The 20,832-nt window shown below is 39.5% G+C and overlaps 3 protein-coding genes and 1 long non-coding RNA gene across 5 annotated transcripts in view; 3 read left to right on the top strand and 1 right to left on the bottom strand.

Annotated features, from left to right (window-relative positions):
• The window catches only part of LOC134822479 (ankyrin repeat and KH domain-containing protein 1-like), a 188,401-nt gene that overhangs the window by 101,322 nt on the left and 66,247 nt on the right, over positions 1 to 20,832 (bottom strand). The gene's annotated exons all lie outside the window — the stretch shown is intronic.
• The window catches only part of LOC134822486 (allograft inflammatory factor 1-like), a 72,362-nt gene that overhangs the window by 7,686 nt on the left and 43,844 nt on the right, over positions 1 to 20,832 (top strand). The window lies entirely within an intron of this gene.
• Positions 4,005 to 5,312, top strand: LOC134822008 (uncharacterized). The gene is made up of 4 exons (XR_010161103.1): positions 4,005 to 4,475; positions 4,626 to 4,712; positions 4,857 to 4,926; positions 5,079 to 5,312. It is a non-coding gene; the product is annotated as an uncharacterized LOC134822008 (long non-coding RNA).
• LOC134822028 (uncharacterized) lies at positions 6,940 to 11,340 on the top strand. The gene is made up of 4 exons (XM_063832862.1): positions 6,940 to 10,509; positions 10,663 to 10,737; positions 10,883 to 10,952; positions 11,105 to 11,340. Exon 1 carries the CDS (start codon positions 7,762 to 7,764, stop codon positions 8,737 to 8,739), a length of 978 nt encoding a protein of 325 aa, XP_063688932.1. The 5' UTR covers positions 6,940 to 7,761; the 3' UTR covers positions 8,740 to 10,509; positions 10,663 to 10,737; positions 10,883 to 10,952; positions 11,105 to 11,340.

The following is a 20,832-nucleotide window of genomic DNA, read 5'->3' on the forward strand; positions in this document are numbered from 1 at the left end:
CAAACATAATTCATTATGTGTGTAGTCAGTGTAGCTTACGTTGCAATTATCGAGCTTTCTTATCTTTTGTAAATTGCGATAAGTTCAGTTTGCTGCTACCGCGTAGTTAGCCTTTGCGTGTGTACTTGTACATTCCTATACAAGTACACTATGGAGGATGATCGTAAGGTGACCCAATCTCTGGAGCAAATTCAAGGATTCAGTTATGATTAACAGAAAAAATTGGAGGACAGTGTTACTAAGTGGTTCATTGCGTTGGGAAAAGAACTGAAAATTGACAACGATGATATTTGTGGAGATATGGACAGAGAAATTTTTATGGCTCCAACTGTCTATAAAAAGCATCTGGCACTCCGGCTTGTGGAAGCAATAGACCTCATTCGACGGCATGAATGCCAGATGGCTGAAATGGAGGAGATCATATATTTCTTGAAGACGGAAGCGTTAGAAGACAAGGAAAAGGTGATCAGGCTGCAGGGCCAGCTGCTTGTGCAGAAGGACCAAGAACTACAGTTGTTTAAGACGTCGGTTAAGGAGACAGTGCAAACAACGGTGGAGTCAGGTATTCAGAGCTACAGTGCAGCTGTACAACAGAACAGTGCAAGTGGTACAGTCTGCAACAGTAACATCCTGAAGAAGGTGATGAAGAGTGTGGCTGCAGAGGAGGACAGAAGCAAGAACCTGATTGTGTTTGGGTTGAAAGAAGAAGAGGGAGAACAGCTTCCAGCGCTAGTAACCGCAGTTTTGGAGGAGATTGGGGAGAAACCTCACTTCGAAGCTACTAGAGTCGGCAGGAAGAGGCCAGGTAGTACGACTATCCGACCAGTCAAGATCACCGTCCCAAGCTCAACAGCAGTTCATCAGATTCTGATGAAAACAGGGAGACTGAGGCTAGTTGAGACCCACAAAAATGTATGGATCTGTCCAGATAGATCTAGCAAAGAACGAGTCTGTAGCCCGTGATAAGAAGCCACCATGAAGCAATTCATGTCTCTCGGACACTGATCAGTATTTGAATGAGTATTGTGTATCTTAATAGTTTTCGGACGTTATCTGTATTTGAGAGACAATTTTATAATTTATATACTCTATTTCTTGATTGTTTCACACTCATATTTCATAATTTTATTACTAGGTGGAGGTGACGTTATTGAGACTTTGGGCGGCCATAAAACTCGTGTTTTGAAAGTTGTCCTCTGTACTTGTTTCACTGACCCAAGCTTTATAGCATTTACACATTTCGGCCCATTTTATATGTTTGTTCGATTTGCTGTACATTTGTATATTTGCTATTTTGTAAAACTTTCAAATCAAAAAAAAATCAGCTACAGAAGGTAAATGAGGGTGACTGCCTCTACCCCAAAACTATAACAGGTGACCAAGCTAATAATAATAATAATAATAATAATTCTATACAGTTACATAATTGAAACAATTATGGCCCCTTATTGTGGGCAGAGTATGTGTCTTTATTGAATTGTCCTGATATAAACTTATCTGAGTGACTGCATTAAAATAATTTAAGGTGAGTTCTCTTAAAACTTTAAGACAATAGGAATAAATACTAGGACCTAATAAAATGAAAACAAAATGCAGCCATCTAATTTATTGTTGAGCTTTCTCTTCTCCTACGGTTGACTAGAGGAACCATCTTTGGCGAATATTAGGAACTTAGACCATTACAAATACCGTGCTGTAAGTTTGCAAGGCATGTGGACTAAGTGGGTCGAGAGTACTCAACTTGAAAGTGGGTGTTGAGAATCCTCAACTATACTAAAGATAATGATGTTCAGAAGATGAGGCAGTAGAGTGAGTAGTAGAGACCAAGTAGTAGTGACCAAGTAGTAGTGACCAAGCTCGGCTTGACGTATCTGCTAGAGGAGTTTGGACTCCATTTGATAAGACCTTTCTTGATAAGGGTTTCACACCCCAATTGATTATCAAACAGGACAAAAACTCTTCAAGAAGTATACAAAGAAAAGGAAAAGGAGAAGAAGGACAAGTACTTGGAGAGTGTTGAATGTGGAGAAGGCTACCTTCACCCCGGCTGTATTCCTCACATCTGGAGGAATGTCTAAAGAGTGTAAGCAGTTCGTCAGCAGAGTAGCAGACCTCATAGCAAGAAAAAGGAAGGAGAGATACTGCGATGTAGTGAACGAGGATAAGATTTGCAATGTTGAGAACTACTCTTATTGCTCTAGGAGGGTACCGAAGAAAGAAGGTGGACACCAAACATGAGATCTATCAGAAGTCTCATACAACCTCATCCCTGCAGCTGCCCCTATAATGGAGTAGATCATGTGTTTTGCAACTTGTATATATTTGATTATTAAAGTTTTAAAATATTGGTAGCAATGTATTGTGCTCCGCCAATTGCAACGCTAAAAATTTGATTGTGCTCTGCCAATTGCATCACTTGATTTAATTGAATTAATCTCCTTATAACAAAAAATATATGGAATGAGCTGCCTCTTGAAATTAAGAATTGCATGTCACTGGACTCGTTTAAAGTGTATCGGAAAACGTGCTTAAGATGTTTATTTATTTATTTAACAAACAAATTTTTTCCCGATCCATGACTCAAAGTGCCGAAGGCACAAAAGAATCAAGGACAAGGGTTAGCGAACGAGGTTTTTTGTATATGGTAGCTTTCGTCCGTGCCTGCGAGCGTACGTGTCTGCCTGCGCAATGTGCGAGCGCACGTGTCTGCCTGCGCAAAGTTATTTTGCGCGCAAATCTGTATTAAACAATTGTTGGCGCGCGGTGCTGAAATTTTCAAGTACATTGTTAATTTCACCATGTACGCATCCCGCTAATTGATAGCATAGTATTATTATTTAGAGTTAGTATAACTATTTTGCACAAATCCGTGTCAGGTTGCATAAACAATAAACATATGGTTACATAGAAATATACACGATTTTCAAATTAAATATGGAATTATATCAACTGGGCGGCGCTCGGCCTGTCACTCCGCCATATCTGCATGCTTATAAACAGTAAATACTGGCAACTGGGGTCCCCAGGTGGTATGGAATATGATCAAATACTCAAACACGGATCGGGAAATTGAGCGGCCATCCTCAAAAGAAAAGCGGCCGCATTTCTTGTTATTCGTCAATTATAAACAATAAATTGGGCATCCCTCTCTCCCTGAACGGCCATATGCACAGGCCAGGTTTACCTGAGGACCCCAGGCTATTATGTTCATAAACATAAAGATTCGGCGGAATGACAGGCTGAGCGCCGCCCAGTAAGCACAGGTGTACAGTAACTGTATATATACAATATATACATTGTTTTAATAGTTCGAAATATAATACTCCTGCTTTGAGCACAGCAGTTGAGCACTTTCTTTGGGAAACCAAACAACTAATTCTTCTTCGAAGAAATTTAGACGATTATCATTCCACAACCAAGACGCACGCCATGTTCTACTCATCGACGGTATAAAACAGGCGCGTTTATGCTATTTTACAATCAAATAATCAGATTTTACAATCTAACTCAGCGCGCGGCTCTTGTAGCGCATACGTCACTTCTTTCTTATTGGTAGTTGGCGTGCACGTTATCTTTTGCACGGCTGTAATTGGTTCTGAATGATTACGTTAATGCTAGTCACGTGCGCTCTAACATCCAATGAGTATTCGCACTTTTTTCAGGGCGATGGAGGTCGTTGACCATTGTTAATGGTCTGGCCCGGAGCGCGCTACTTCGTAGCACGTGCCATCTTCACATAGCCATGTGTATACGCGTACTGCGTGACGCGCTTGTTTCACAAATTAAATATATCCTCCTTTGCCGCCTACGGCGGTCGCGCACTACTTCAAGCGAGAGGGCTTTGGTTAGAGCAACGTGCCATCGGGCTAACATTTCGAGAAGAAAGCGGCGCGCGCTACTTCGAAGAAATTTATACGAGTAACTGTTAGGGACGTGTGTAGTACCTCAGAACTAGAAGTTAAGTTGAACCCCAGTATGCTGCGTTTAATTCCAGTTTAATTCCTTGGCATTAGGTTTCATAAAGATGAATTAAGTGATCACTTATATGATTAAGATCTGATTCGAGAGGTTTGCAGAACACTGCAGCCATTGGTCAGAAAGGACATTTAGTGTTATTAGAATTATTTACAAAGAAATTATTGTATTAATAGAGTTATTGAATTCATCAATTAGTGGAACAATATTTTAACCAGTTTTTAAAAACCTGTATTTGTATTATTAAACCTGTTTGTTTGCAATAACCTGTTTGCAATAACCTGTTTGTTTGCAACTCTCCTGGATAACGCGTGGACCGCCTCTTCCACTGGAGCTCCTCTTCCACAGAACACCTAGACTACAAAAGATGAACACACAAGATTCTCAGGGCCGTCTGCCTTTAGCCTTTTCCCGAACGCCTCTCCTATGATTGGTTTTCCCTACACGGCCCGGGTGTTAGTATGCTGCGCTCTCTCCCATGTCACTAGTTTCATAAATAGGTTTGTAATCCTTTATTTTAAATGATTGACCTTAGTATTTTGTTCCTAAGACCGTATCAATATCATGCATAATTAGGTTAAGATTAAATCCACGAGTTCAAGTTCTGTATATAATATGCGGGTAAAATACTTATCCGTTGCTCTCACCAGATTTTCCTAACGTCATGCCAGATAATAGCAATTGGTTCCCGTCGCTTCTGTTGAATTCATAATAGGCTAGGAAGTTTGTTCCTCGAGGTAGAGCTTTTATAATTATTAAACTATTAATTAGATGTTGTTCATTGCAATGTTAATTCCAATTATTGATTCACATTGTTCGTAATACTAAAGTCATTCCCGATTGGTTAGTAATTAAATTCTAATAGGTTTATACCTTCCTAGGTAATATTGTGGTGAGCCTATCCTACCTGGTTGCTTGTCCTAACCTTAGCAGCACCTACATTATTACCTCGTAAGTCATTTGAGCATTTATTGATAAGTTCTTACATATTTAGTATTCTACAGTTCATTCTAATTTAACTTTATCTTGTTTAATTTTATCCTAGTTAGTATATTATTGTCTTTAATTAATCCGTCATTTGCTAATAATTTGTCCCTTTCTAGGACATTCCCCTCCCACGGATTCTGCCCTCGTTGGCAGCATTGAAGGAACGTAGCCATGATATAGCAGCTACCTGTCCATCGTCCAGAGAGAGAGTCAGCCAGCCCGTTATAATACACACCAGTTCCCATTGATCACCCAGCTACCCAACTGATTTAGGGTAACGGACTTTACCATGAGATTGAACACTTATTTTATGTACGATTGGATTGGTCTTGCATTATTTTACAGTCCTTATTAACTTGTTTTAATTGGTTATCTTCCAGATATAAATTCATCTAAAAGTTCGAAGTTAAAACTCTAGACATAATTTCCCCTAAAAGTTCGAAGTCCATAATTATAACATAAATTCCTGTCATAAATCTACCATTGTACACTGAGAGTTTGGGTTTGAACTATGCCCTGAGTGAGTCTCAAACCGGGAGGTATTCCATAATATCGGAACCTGAATATCCATACTCTAGTTAAAAGGAGCCCATTATACGTAGTTAAATTAATACCATCACAATTTAATGAAATATAATAAATAAATAATCTCTAGAAGTCATGGAAAATTGGAGCAGTAAATAGGCCGTTAAGTAAGTTGTCGTGCGAAAACCCGAGTACGCATCTTAACAATGTAGCCCTAATGCGGCTCTCTCTGTACAAATTTTGGTAGCAAAATTTCAAAAATCTGGAAGAGACGCCAAACTTTAGTTTGCTTGTTTTTCTTGTTAGTGCACCGTTAGTGCAATTTGTTTATTTACATTGATAGTAGTTGTTGCAGCCATCACCATAGAATGATGAAGCCACAACTGAGAAGTTTTGATGATGAGATAATGGTTTAGTGTAGAAGTGGAAAAGAATTTATAAGATATTGTGGGGTAGATATAATGATGATGATATTTGGGCAAGAGGGATATGATGATGAGAATTGGGAAGAGATTTGGTAAATGAGATGAAGATGTGATGATATTGAGTAGTCATAGATATGATGATGATGTGAAAGGGAAAGTGGTGATAAATACCATAGGTAATATACGGCCGTATAATTGGGTAAAGATGGGAATGATGAGAGGAGATGTATGATAAAGTTGAGAAGATTACGGGATATTATGAGATGTTGAAATGTGAGACAAGTATATTATGGGGAGATATATTAAACTGCAGTATAAACTATTAGCCGGCTAAAGGGATACGGGGTTCAGAAGATGTTGTGAAGTTAATGGGAGGAGGTGCTATAATGGTTGTTGACAAGGCGTTAGTTTTGATAAGTAGATGGGCTTCTTATCTGTTATTTGGGTGTTGTGATACCGCCAAATGCGCGCTTGGTGGTTAGAAACACTTCAGATCCAGTACGACCCTTCGAACTTTGAAACTAAGATTGGCAACATGATTTAGCGTAATAGGGTATGCGGACGTGAAGAAGAGAAGATATTTGAATTGTGATGAGACAGAGGGAGATTTGATAAAGGGGTTGTTGTTTAGAAATAAAGATGTTAGTGTAATAGGGTATGCGGACGTGAAGATGGGGAAGATGAATTGAGATGTGACGAGATGATACGAGTAATATGAGATTTGATAAAGGGTATATTGGTTAAAGTTGGCATAGTTTGAAATACGTTGGGAGATAAGGGATACAAATTTTATTGGATTCAGGGTATTTTAAGTTGTGAGTGTTGGCTGGTGGCTGCACAGTTATTAATGCAAATTGATTGTTTACTGCATTAGGCAGTATTGTTATTATTTTTTATCTTGAAGTTTCCGCAGAATACTGAGACCGTTCAGCAGCTGAAGTAATTCAAGTATTATACAGAGTGTGAAGAAGAATAACGCCTGTCTTTCAGTTACAAACAAAGTTGAGAGAACTTGCAAGGTCAGATGTTGTAGCGAGAATATATAAGTTAAAATATTGTTTTTTTAGCAGCAAACCCTTTTGTGCTGTGTTTTGAATTGTGTAACTATAAGTAGATTCGGCTGATCGAAGAATAGCCAAATTAGTTTATAGTTCTTAAATTTTAGTCAAGATTATTTTTACGTGTAGTTGGAAGCTTATAGTTATTTTTAGAAATGTAGACCGGGAAATTCGCACAACACAAAGTTTAACATTGTCCGGTGATGTTTAATAGCTCCACATACACTATTTAATCATTTCAATAGATAATTATTTGCAGAAATTTTGAGGCCATGCTTTTGTGTGAAAATGCACTATACAAATTTGATCGGTCATGAACGTGTCATTACTGTAAAGTATCATAATAGCAAAAACGAAAATGGAGTTATTGATCATCAGCCGTAGTTATTGCTATTTGATTATTCTAAATTATTTGCTTATTGAAGCTTGGAATTTTGCGCCTTTAAGTTAGGTGTTTCGAAGTTCCAGTCTGGAAGTAGACTGCCATGAAAGGCCTTGTTGGGGTAACTCCGCAATTAGGTCTCTGGTGACCATTGTGTGAATGTTCCTCAACTCGCGTTAAGTTTGCAACCTTGTGGAATAAGTTTCACCGAGTAAGATTCCAAGACTTCCGGAGTTGCGCGAATTTAAGTTAACTGCCTATTCTTACCAAAATCCTGCATCTCTCTAGCATTCTCTTCACATATATTACACATCATGCTTACAAATAGTAAACAATTTTTTTGCAATGCTCTTATACATTATTTGAACACATTAGCTTAAGTATTTACCTCTTATATTCATAAATAGGAATGGCCGAACGTGATAATGACATCCTCGATATTGGACAGGGTGAAGTTCAACCTCCGATACCTCCTAGGCAAAATCGTGTTAATCAAGGAGCCCCACTTCAATTTCTCCGAGCACCACCTTTGTTAAGAATGGATAATGACTTAGAGTTATACATCCGGCGTTTCCAGAGCTATGTCGATAGTATCGGAGCTAGAGATAACGAGATACCTCACATTCTCATAAATTGCTTATCGGATGAGTGTCTACTCGCGGTGGAGAGGCATATAAGACCAGAGATCACCTTTGAGGAATTGTTGATAGTGCTCAGGAGAGAATTAGGGATCGGAGGAGGAAATAGGGAAGAGTCGAAGTCTTTACTGAGGAAGACCCTGCGCCAACGTAATGAGTCTGTGAGAGCCTTCTATATTAAATTGTACAACATTGCTAAGAAGGCCTACCCCGGAGACGAGTTAGTACTTGTGAGGGACAATGCACTAAGAGATAGCTTCATAAATAACATACAGGAGGCCAATATCAGTGCCAGACTTAGAGAAACACCTGAGCTACAAAATGAACAACTTTTAGAGAGGGCAGACCTTCTCATCAACTGCAAAAACGCTTCCCTATCTAGGACCCAAGCTGTCAACGCTGTGGATACAGCCATCACACCGGACATTAATGACACGACCAATAAGTTAAACACTATTATAGATTTACTATCTGTTAATGCAATCAGCCAAGTCGCACCACGTGAAGTTCAGCCTGTAAACCCAAATACCGATACTCCCGCTTACAATAATGGCCTCAACCTCCCATACAATTACCAAGGATCACGTGTAAGCATCGGACTACCTAACATAAATTACTATGGACAACAGTCCAACAACTTTGACAACATGGCTTTCAGCAGCCAAGATGCACGCTACAATGACCACTACAATGACCACGAGGACAATGACTTTAATTATAGGTTGGGAAGAGGGATGAGCTCCTTATAATCCCAGCCTGTAACAGGGGGAGGCGGATCCGCGAGGATCCGGGGACACGTTAAACAAGTCTATAGTGCTGGAGAGGAAACTGAAGGCTCCCGTGTCTAACGAAGTGTGAATTAACACACTGCCTTGGTACCCTCTAGTCGGCCGTGTTTTCGGGCTACCTGGTGTTCAGTACCTGGAGCTTGTCACCCCCAGGACTGGACATACGTCCCCAGGCAAGTGGAACACGGTGGTACGTGGACGACAGTCCACACCTAGCTAGTATCTTATCTTTTTGAACCCCACAAAGGTGGAAAATTACCCAGAAAGGGAGTAAATAAAAATTTGGAAGATAAGATCTAGTGAACAGGCAAGGCAAGAGAAAACGGTCAAAGTTCATAGTTGTGACAGCTAAGTCCTCTATGGGTAAGACCGTCGGTGGAACCTAGGAGTGCCAATCCCACTTACTGGTCATCCATCGCTACAGACTGGGTCCCTTGCCGGTAGGTTCACATATGCGTAACATCCTTTTATCTAAAAGGTTGCGTGATCTGCTCAATGTACAGTCGGGCCTACATAAGCTAAAAGCGACTTGGTCTTTATGATCGTCCAGTTAGTAAGCGAATGTAGCTGTTGTGATCAAGGGGATTAAAAAGTGAACCTTGGGAAGCAATGGGCAGTTCTTTAAACTGCGGAAATGGGGTCAGCTCAGACTGCGCCTGGTTACACATAATGATTAAGTAAGAATAAATAAGTAAGTAAGGGTGCATAAAAATGAAAGTTATGATTGAATAGAAGCAGTTGAAATGTAACAGGAGGTCGAAGACCAGAAGTGGTATATTTCTTTCTTTTTTTTTCTTTTATTAAAAAATTAATTTATTGAAGCTTGTGGCAACAAGTCTGTATATTTTAATCATGACACACCAACATTTATACCAGATTCCTGGAAATCCTTTAATTCCTGATAATGGCATTAGTGGCTCTAAATTTCTTAGAAATTCCGAAATTCTCTGTGCAAATTTGATTAGTGTGTTGATTCCTAGAAATCCAGATCCACCCGTTATATTAAAATTTATTAAACCTTATGCACAAGGATTTAGAGATTTGTTTTTTTTAAAAGATAGTTAAGTTTTTCTAATGTAAGTTTTTTTAAAGGTAAAAGGAAAGGGCATTATTTTATAAAGTTCTTAAATTATAGATGGGGTTGTTATGACGGGGACGTCCTAAAATCGATCGGGGACATGTTAGGGACGTGTGTAGTACCTCAGAACTAGAAGTTAAGTTGAACCCCAGTATGCTGCGTTTAATTCCAGTTTAATTCCTTGGCATTAGGTTTCATAAAGATGAATTAAGTGATCACTTATATGATTAAGATCTGATTCGAGAGGTTTGCAGAACACTGCAGCCATTGGTCAGAAAGGACATTTAGTGTTATTAGAATTATTTACAAAGAAATTATTGTATTAATAGAGTTATTGAATTCATCAATTAGTGGAACAATATTTTAACCAGTTTTTAAAAACCTGTATTTGTATTATTAAACCTGTTTGTTTGCAATAACCTGTTTGCAATAACCTGTTTGTTTGCAACTCTCCTGGATAACGCGTGGACCGCCTCTTCCACTGGAGCTCCTCTTCCACAGAACACCTAGACTACAAAAGATGAACACACAAGATTCTCAGGGCCGTCTGCCTTTAGCCTTTTCCCGAACGCCTCTCCTATGATTGGTTTTCTCTACACGGCCCGGGTGTTAGTATGCTGCGCTCTCTCCCACGTCACTAGTTTCATAAATAGGTTTGTAATCTTTTATTTTAAATGATTGACCTTAGTATTTTGTTCCTAAAGACTGTATCAGTATCATGCATAATTAGGTTAAGATTAATCCCATGAGTTCAAAAGTCTTAGTATATTATGCGACTAAAATACTTATCCTTTCTTCCCCGCCAGAAGTCACCAGAACATTGCAATTGGTTCCCGTCACTTCCGTAAATTCCCGCTAAGCTAGGAAGTTTGTTGCTCGAGGTATTGTTCTATTATGATGTAACCCATTCATTAGATGTTGTTCATAGCAATGTTATTCCCAATTTATTGATTCACATTGTTCGTAATACTAAAGTCATTCCCGATTGGTTAGTAATTAAATTCTAATAGGTTTATACCTTCCTAGGTAATATTGTGGTGAGCCTATCCTACCTGGTTGCTTGTCCTAACCTTAGCAGCACCTACATTATTACCTCGTAAGTCATTTGAGCATTTATTGATAAGTTCTTACATATTTAGTATTCTACAGTTCATTCTAATTTAACTTTATCTTGTTTAATTTTATCCTAGTTAGTATATTATTGTCTTTAATTAATCCGTCATTTGCTAATAATTTGTCCCTTTCTAGGACATTCCCCTCCCACGGATTCTGCCCTCGTTGGCAGCATTGAAGGAACGTAGCCATGATATAGCAGCTACCTGTCCATCGTCCAGAGAGAGAGTCAGCCAGCCCGTTATAATACACACCAGTTCCCATTGATCACCCAGCTACCCAACTGATTTAGGGTAACGGACTTTACCATGAGATTGAACACTTATTTTATGTACGATTGGATTGGTCTTGCATTATTTTACAGTCCTTAATTAACTTGTTTTAATTGGTTATCTTCCAGATATAAATTCATCTAAAAGTTCGAAGTTAAAACTCTAGACATAATTTCCCCTAAAAGTTCGAAGTCCATAATTATAACATAAATTCCTGTCATAAATCTACCATTGTACACTGAGAGTTTGGGTTTGAACTATGCCCTGAGTGAGTCTCAAACCGGGAGGTATTCCATAATATCGGAACCTGAATATCCATACTCTAGTTAAAAGGAGCCCATTATACGTAGTTAAATTAATACCATCACAATTTAATGAAATATAATAAATAAATAATCTCTAGAAGTCATGGAAAATTGGAGCAGTAAATAGGCCGTTAAGTAAGTTGTCGTGCTGAAACCCGAGTACGCATCTTAACAGTAACATCCGTCAATGGAGGTCGTAATTCATTCAGCCCGAATAAAGATTCGGCGGAATGACAGGATGATTGCCGCCCAGTAAGAACCTGGATGCTTAAAAATAATTATTCTTGCCGCTAGTCATAATATAAATGCAAAAGGAATCAATTCATATGTTGAAACATAAACTAAAGTTAATTGAAACAATGATTGATGATACGTTGGTTTCAGTGTATCAATGTTTCAGTGTATCAAACAAGCGCGTCACGACTCACGCAGTACACATATATGGCTATGTGAAGTAAAATGGTACGGATAAATTAAACACATATATACATTATATAAAGTAAAATATAATGTTTATGAACATCATAGCCATCCCCAGTGCAGTAGTAGAGGCTCTTACGGGGGTTGTAGCGCGATGCGTTACTGTGCCGCGCCGCGCACTTAATAAGGCTTCTCACAGCGACCTGGCTAGATCGGCGAGATGCGCTACTGTGCCGCGCCGAGCTGCCATGAATTGACATCGTCAATTAATTACGGGGGATGATGATTAATCACTCTACACTACACTGTCACGTGACTTTTTCAACCTGTTCTGTAGCTGGCTGGCCCTGAACGACTTTTCTAAACCATAACCCTCTTATTATATCTGATCATAACCCTAACCCTAACCTTAAGTAGTACATGATTGTACGTTTTTGTTATATCAGTAAGCTGTGGGATTGTGAACGTTACTTACCTGGGGACCTCAGGCCATCATGTTCATAAACATACAACATAAAGATTAGGCGGAATGACAGGCTGAGCGCGGCCCAGTAATAACGTTACCAATTTGATTCACGATGTCAATCTTTCGCATCTCGCCGATTGCGAGAAGATTTGACCATTGTTAATGATCTGGCCCGGCACACGCTACTTCGTAACACGTCCCAACATTTTGGGAAGAAAGAGAAGAAGAAAGCGGCGCGCGCTACTTCGAAGAAATTTAGACGAGTAACATCCGTCAAGAGAAGATGCGCGGCGCAGTAGCGCATCGCGCTACAACATACAAGTTACCAATGTATCTTTACGCTGAGTTCGAATATGACCTAAACTATTACGTTTTCACCTAACCATGTGCTTTCGCGGGCGCGCTTGTTTCACAACAAGCGCCGTGAGGCGGGCGCGCGCCACTGCAAGCGCAAGGGCTCTGGATAGAGCAAATTATGTTGATTAACGATGTCAACCCTTCCAATTCGTTGCTCTGCGAATTAACAGAACAATGATCTTGTCTGATCTTCAATGCGAAGTTACTGTCACCAAAATGTAATTAGATCGAACGCAGAAATTAGATCGAACCGGTTCGATCTAGGAATTAGATCGAACGCCGGCGCGGCTTTCAATGTATTTGTATATGTATCTCGCGCCGGCGTTTGATCTAATTCCTATCGATCGAACCGGTTCGATCTAATTTCTGCGTTCGATCTAATTACATCTTGGTTACAGTAAGAATGATAGAAAATGGGGCAAAGACGTTGCTTTGAGCTGTAATTAAAAAAAATCAAGACACTTATAAAAATCAAGACACTAATGGGAGGGCAAATGGTCCCGATGGAATACCCAACGAGCTAATTAAGTACTCTAATAGTACAGTCCATGAACATTATGCTGGAATCATAAACAGTTGTTTCGAGACACATACTTTCCCCATTTCCATTGGAGAGGCTACTATAACACCCTTACAGAAGCCAAAAAAACCTATTGGTCCTCTGAAGAATTTACGTCCACTCACCTTGTCCAATGCAGCCAGAAAAATTCTGTCTATGGCTACTCTTAAAAGGATAGAAGAAAAAGTGAACGCCTTCACTGGTCCATGGCAGTGTGCATATAAACGCGCTCGTTCTTGTGCTGATATTGTTTGGTGTCAGCGAGTTCTACTGTCAGTTGTCCAAAGGAAGAAATGGGAGTATCATCGCATGGGCATTGATATGTCTAGTGCGTTTGACACGATCAAACGCACTACGATTCTTGAACTCCTGAAACTGTGTGGCTGTACTGAGGATGAGCTGAGGATTGTCCGGTTGTTGTTGTCCAACACAAAGCTACGAGTGAAGGTAAATGGAGTTCTTTCAGCTGAGTTTTTAAGTCTCCTTGGAGCTTTCCAAGGTGACTGTCTATCCGGCTGTCTGTTCACCCTTGTCTTGGCTGGTGCTTTGAATGAACTTAGATGGACTATAACAATCAGTTTAGATAGGCCGATCCCCCCGATTACTATTGCTGGCCTTCCACTTGACACTGAATATGCTGATGATGTTGACTTTAATGATGAAGAGGAAGACAACTTGAGAGCTATTTTGCCCCAGGCAACAGCTATACTCGAGAAATGGAACCTCTTTGTCAATGAAGACAAAACGGACTTCACTCATGTTTATTTAGCTAGTACGGGTGAAGTTGACAGTGATGGAAAATTAGTGTCGGGGAATGAAGCATGGAGGAAAAGTATCACTCTAGGGTCCGTCTTGTGTAGCAAAGCTGATATTCAGCGTCGCATAAACCTGGGATATGCTGCTTTCAACAATTACAAGAAGGCCTGGAGTGATAAACTGCCCCTAAACAAACGTCTAATACTGTACAATGCTTTAGTCGTATCGGTTCTTATGTACAACTCATCCTGTTGGGCCGTCCCCAAAATATTCCTTGAAAAACTAGATGTTGTTCACCGCAGACATCTTCGCACTATTTTGAATATAAAGTACCCAGGAGTCATCTCCAACAAAAACTTGTATAAACGCTGCAATGCTGAACCATTGTCAGAAAAAGTGGCCCGTAGTCGGTGGAGAATGTTAGGACATGTTTTGCGGGGTCCTATTGACGGACCAGCGTTTTCTTCCCTCATTTTTGCCATCAATACACTGGACTTACCAGGGAGAAGAGGAAGACCCCAAAGCAATCTATTCTCGCTGATTGTGCATGATTTATGTAAAAGAAATCTTTATTTGAATAATATCTTTGACCTGCATTATCTCCGTAATTTGAGTTATGACAAGAGATATTGGCGGAATTTGCAATGAAGTTTTTAATTTTTAGTTTTTGTTTTAGGGAAAGATTAGACTTGGGCGTTGTTTTTTAAACTATCCCTTGTTTAGAACTTTGATTTAATAATTGATTTAATAACACTTATTTTACTTCGGTGTATTCCAACAGCCACATTCAACATTGTTACACAAGTGCAACCAGCCAATTACAGGAAGCCGGAGGATTTATTTGTCCAGTGACGGTTTTGACCATTGTTAATGATCTGGCCCGGCGCGCGCTACTTCGTAGCACTTGCCATCGAGAAGAAAGCGGCGTGCGCTACTTCGAAGAAATTTAGACGAGTAACATCCGTCAAGTGATGATTAAGGTAGTGTGTACCATACTTTCTTCGCCCGAGACTTTTCTGCAATGTGCAGCTCCTCATTTAAGCCTCACACCCGATTTCTCGAGTATTCGGCAGAGTAGACCGGGGGGCTGCATAGACCACTCAGGATCCTTAGCTGAATGTCAACGACGCTCACCCCACGACCAGGCAGGCAGTGGGATTCGAAGTCGCAACCTTACGATTGTAAAACTGCGCTTCCCGGCCGAGAATATAATGATTGGATGTGCCTCAAATTTTTCAGACAGATTCATGTTAGTCTATCTGCTATTATATCATTGCTACACTTTGTATACCTCTCTCGTGCACTCTGGCCGGTCGCCGCGCGCGATCAAAAGGGGTTGCAGCGTGTGTGAAGTCTTTCAGTAAGCTAACCGATTATTGTTACAATTGGATCGAAGGAAGGTTAAATTCAATATGCATTTGGTTCAAGAATTTTTTGCTGGCTGAAATTAGCGCTAAAAAACCATCCTACAGTCGGCTCACTTTCGATGGCGCACTATTTATATTACTACCTACTCTAGGATTAGAGTTAGTTTTGGTTTAAAAGTAATCGTGAAGATAATATAAAAATTTGAAGTACAAATTTGTTCTCCTTAACCATTAACTTTAAATACTTTTCATTAAAATCGAAATCAGCATTTACAAATGTACACAAAACTGAGAACGGTCGAAATCTAATCGCGCCCGGCGAAACCACGATCCATGATACACAACCCAGCAGACCTTACTGGCTGGCGATATTACTACAGGAATACAAGGAATACAAATTTAAAATCTTTAGTTACAATAGTAACTGTTAAGATAATAACAATATCATATGATTTAAATTTATTATATTATATAACTTAAACCAAAGTGAAAAATAAAGATTTTGACAATAAATATTTTGTTTACAGTCGCCTTGGTAATGCTGTAATGCTTGAGCCAGGTCACTCTGCACTCATCATTGCGCGAAAAGAAACAGCGCTGGTACAGTGATGTTTAATATTCATGTACTGGCCAGAGAGTCGACGAATTTCTTGCGGTTGTTAAAACACGTAGTGGCAAATCTAGCAACGACTCTCGTGAGGTGGACTTGACTTTCGTTCGTGATTAATTCAATGATTTCACTGTTGTTGCTGATGAGTTTGAGAACGTTTGATCCAGGGATGACAGCGTGAACAGGATAAGATGTCGCAGATGGTTTGTTTGGATTTGATATGATTGACTGGATCTTGTCTAGGACTTTTCGCCTCGATGCGGCGTTAAGATCACAATGGTTAAGGAAGTGATCTTCACTCTCAATAATACCAGAACCTAAGAGTAATACTATATTGCACCAAGAGCATATTCGCTCGTCGCGAGGAGTTTGATTATATCGGCCAAGTTCAATTTCGAGTCGATGTGCACTGATCCGTAGTCTTGTGATATTAGCACGGTCGGCATATTTATTATTTAATGACACTGTCTAGGTAATATTCTTTGTTGAATTTGGATTTTAGGTCACGATAAAATTCTAATTTCCGAGAAGTGTTGATACAGGACCCCCAATATTCTCTAAAGCTACATTTCAAACTTTTAGTAATGACGTGGGGTGTGAATATTTTACTCCCGATGGGTTGTGTTGATTGCGGAGGAATTCGTTTCTTGAAACCGTTGTGAATAAGAAAGTCCTCTTTTGGTGGTTTTGCGATATTCGGGTTTCTTTCAGAAATTAACTTGGAGTGATTGTTTTTGAGTGTGCGGTAGGCTGTGACATGATCGGTAGAGAAACATGGGTCTAGCGCGAGGACAGGCTCCAGACCTCTGTACCAGTCCAATTTCATGTTCATCTGTTCCTTGAAGGCTAATGAGACAAGGGAGTTATCTTTGAGATTTTTCAAGCGTTGGCTATATTTGAGAGTAAGGTTAATGCATTCATAGATCAATGGGTAGCGGCCTGACTCACCCCAGACGCCTGCGTTGCTGGCTTTACGGTTTACACCCAGTGACCATTTAAGAAAGTGAAGGTGAACTTTTTCGCTGTTCAGAAGGCTAATTTTCTTGAGGATACTAGTGTGAAATTTTGTTTTTGTGTCGGGATCCATATTAAGATCGACTTGTTTTGAGATGTGTTTTATGATAGCCATATTAGGTGTGTAAATAGGCGCTCCGTAAAGAACGATAGGTTGAATAAGACCATCAAAGAGTGTTGTTAGAGAGCGGAATGATAATTTGGATTTGTTTACTGAGCTTTTCATGCCATAAAGTGCACGCATGGCTTTCTTTTTGAGCTCAGTTCGGGCATTTGTGAATGAGCCGGATTTGTGTATTTCGATTCCTAGATAACAGTATGATTCGACTTCTTCTAACAAGTGATTACCAATTTTGAGGGGAACCGGCTGATAATTGTCAAAACGGGCATTAAATTTCATGAGTTTAGTTTTATTTGCATTAATTTCGACGCCCCATTCCAAGCAGAAATTGTTCAAAGCATCGAGTTGCTTTTGGAGGGTTTTGGGGTCGAGTGCCAAGAGTATCAGATCATCTGCCCATAGTAAGTGACTGATAAGTTGGTTCATTAGTTTTGGACAGTTATCATATTCTAGTCGAGGGGAAAGATCTCTGATGTATATCTTAAAAAGATCAGGGGAAAGTGGATGACCCTGTTCAGTTCCTTTACTGATATCAAATTTTTCGCTGACAAATCCAAATAGTTTTATCTGGCCTGTGGAATTTTTGTACATATGTTTAAGAACATTAAAAGTTTTGCCAGTGATACCTAGTTTAGCTAATTTTAAGAAAAGAGCTTCACGGCAAATTGATTCACGATGTCAATCCTTCGCATCTCGCCGATCTGCATTATTTGATGCGCGCGCGACCCAGTAGTGCATCGCGCTACAACACGGCAAACAGAGTCGAAGGCTTTCCGGAAGTCCACGAAAACAGCATAAACGGGAACCTTGAGCTTTTTGTATTTAGACGTAAAGGTGTTGAGTGTGAGTATGTGGTCGTATGTTTGAGCTCCTTTAGCGAAGCCAAGTTGATCGCCTCTTCACAGCTTGTTGAACTCCGCGCGCGCTCGTTAGTTCATTGCATTTGCACGCTTCAATTATTCCAAGAATGCAATTTCACCACGTACCACGTGATACGATTCAGCCAATCAGAGAACAAGAATCCGCAAAGTTAAAGCTGCGCAGTTTTATAAGGCTTAACATATGACTTTTCGCGATAGTTCAAAATCTACATTGTTTTGAATTTTCCTCCTGGGGAGGAAACGTTATTTTTACAAGGCGAACATTTTGTTGAAAACCAGATGTTTCTATCTCTTTTATTTTCGAAGTTAAGCCCCTACCAATAAGGTTTCCTGGGAATACAGCCGCGCACTCGGGCGCGGCGGGCCTACGACGTGAATATGGAATATAAACTTCAAAACTTAAGTGCCGAATCAGTATTTACCTTACACGCCAGTGTTCATGCGCACGATGCGCTCTTTTCAAACTTCTTGTTCAGTAGTACTCGATCAAGACTAGCAAACCAGGTAAATTCAGTAAGAATGGTTTCATAATCACAAAATAAATAAATATTTTATATTGTTTGTTGTTGAAATTCTAATTTATTTCGTTTACCGCGTGTAACATCAAACATACGTTATACGTACAATTACACCATCAATGATGCAATACTAAAAATTATTTTTAAAATCTCAAAATCTCTAACAACATCCATATCTACACAATTATTTATATAGAAGAAAATAATAGGAAAGGAATATTCCTTATTTAATCCTTAACGCAATAATTAAAACCTATATGCTAAATTGCAAAATTTTTGTCTCATCATAAATTATAATATTAGTAATTATATTAGGAAGGAACACTGCATGCAAGAATATAAAAAAGGTCTGTAAATTTAAATAAACATTTCATGATGATTGATGATGAAGTTTAAAAATCTGGACCTTAATGTTTCTTATTATACATTTTATTATTTTTAGGTTCAATTCGGTTACGCTGCTTCAATCAAAAATCGATGAAATTTAACAAATGAAATCGGCGTTTAATCACACGTGTAGCTGTTTAATCACACGTGTAGCTGTTTAATTTAATTGACGATGTCAATTCATCGCAGCTCGGCGAGGCACAGAAGCGCATCTCGCCAATCTAGCGAGAGAGAAGCTGTGAGTGTGAGAAGCCTCATTGAGTGCGCGGCGCGGCACAGTAACGCATCGCGCTACAACTGTTTAATCACACGTGCTAACTATTTAATCACACGTGTAGCTGTTTAATCACACGTGTAGCTGTTTAATCACACTTGGTAAATGTTTAATCACACGTGCAGCTGCTTAATCACACGTGTAGCTTTTTAATCACACGTGTAGCTTTTTAATCATACGTGCAGCTTTTTAATCACACGTGCTAACTGTTTAATCACACGTGCTAACTGTTTAATCACACGTGCTAACTGTTTAATCACACGTGCTAACTGTTTAATCACACGTGCTAACTGTTTAACTGCACGTGTTAACTTTGTAGTGCGATGCGTTACTGTGCCGCGCCGCGCACTCAATGAGGCTTCTCGCTAGATCGGCGAGATGCGCTACTGTGCTGCGCCGAGCTGCGATGAATTGACATCGTCAATTAAGTGCTAACTGTTTAATCACACTTGGTATGTGGTAACTGTTGAATCACACATGCCCCTCATTTTTCGCTATTTTGACAGAACTTTCTGGGATCTCATCAACATTAGTCTCCATCCGGCCCCCGGATGTACCAGCGTCTGTTGTACCGGTGTACCCACTCAGACAGTGAGGTTCCACAATGAACCACTTCTCCAAAACAAGGAGACAGAGGAAGGCGACATAGCCCAGTACAATACCCACCAACACGTCTGAAGAGTGGTGGTAATGCTCTGTATAGCGAGTGAGAGCAACAGCTGGTCCGATAATAGCTGTTATTATTGCCTGCGGAGGGTGACTGGTAAAAACCTTTCATAGCATGAATAATAAATATCGGTGCTTTAAGATAGCAATAAGTTACTTAAATAGTTTTTTATCATTATTTATCACGTGTTATACTGTTAATTCAAATTTTACAAACTTTTTGATACTATAATATTTATTAATTATCATCCTTCAAACCACCTGCAGCATAAGTTTAGGGGCCCAGAAGGGGTCTAGGACCTTGTCCTTGCTCCTATGCGATTGTAACAAGTTACCCATAGCACTGAATAGAAGGATAGCAAAGAGGGAGTGCCCAGAGGGAAATGACCGGGCTGCCTCCGCCCCCAGTTCATTTTTACAAGTGTAGTTTGTCACAAACACGCCCACGTTTTCTGAAAGATATTTCATATTGTAATACACTTTTCCTAAAAACAACAGTTCCAATAATTATGTTTTAAGTTTAATCAAAAGTGGCTTTAATATTGTCTATATAATACAACATACTATACTACAATTTATATTGTACACTATAGTATATTATTATAATATATACATTATACAAATACATTAAGGGGTGGGGGATCACGTACATAGGTTGATTATTCGGTGCACCAAGTTTCGGGACTAAACTGAACAGATTAATCAAACCAGTGTAATAAATAGGCAAGCAAAAAATGCGACAAATTTTGAGAAAAATGCGTCATAGACATACGTATCGTTTTTACGTATTTCATATTTTTTTAAACATACTAGGGTGGTTGAAAATACCAAAGTTGCTCAAATCTTGCGGTACCAAAACTTAAATTTAAAAGTAGACGCCGTTTTGCCTC

This window comes from Bolinopsis microptera, chromosome 10 (assembly GCF_026151205.1).
Source record: "Bolinopsis microptera isolate Bmic1 chromosome 10, MBARI_Bmic_1.0, whole genome shotgun sequence".
Lineage (NCBI taxonomy): Eukaryota > Metazoa > Ctenophora > Tentaculata > Lobata > Bolinopsidae > Bolinopsis > Bolinopsis microptera.

Coding starts and splice junctions, on each gene's coding strand:
- LOC134822028 (XM_063832862.1), top strand. CDS start 7,762: ATGGCCGAACGTGATAATGACATCCTCGATATTGGACAGGGTGAAGTT.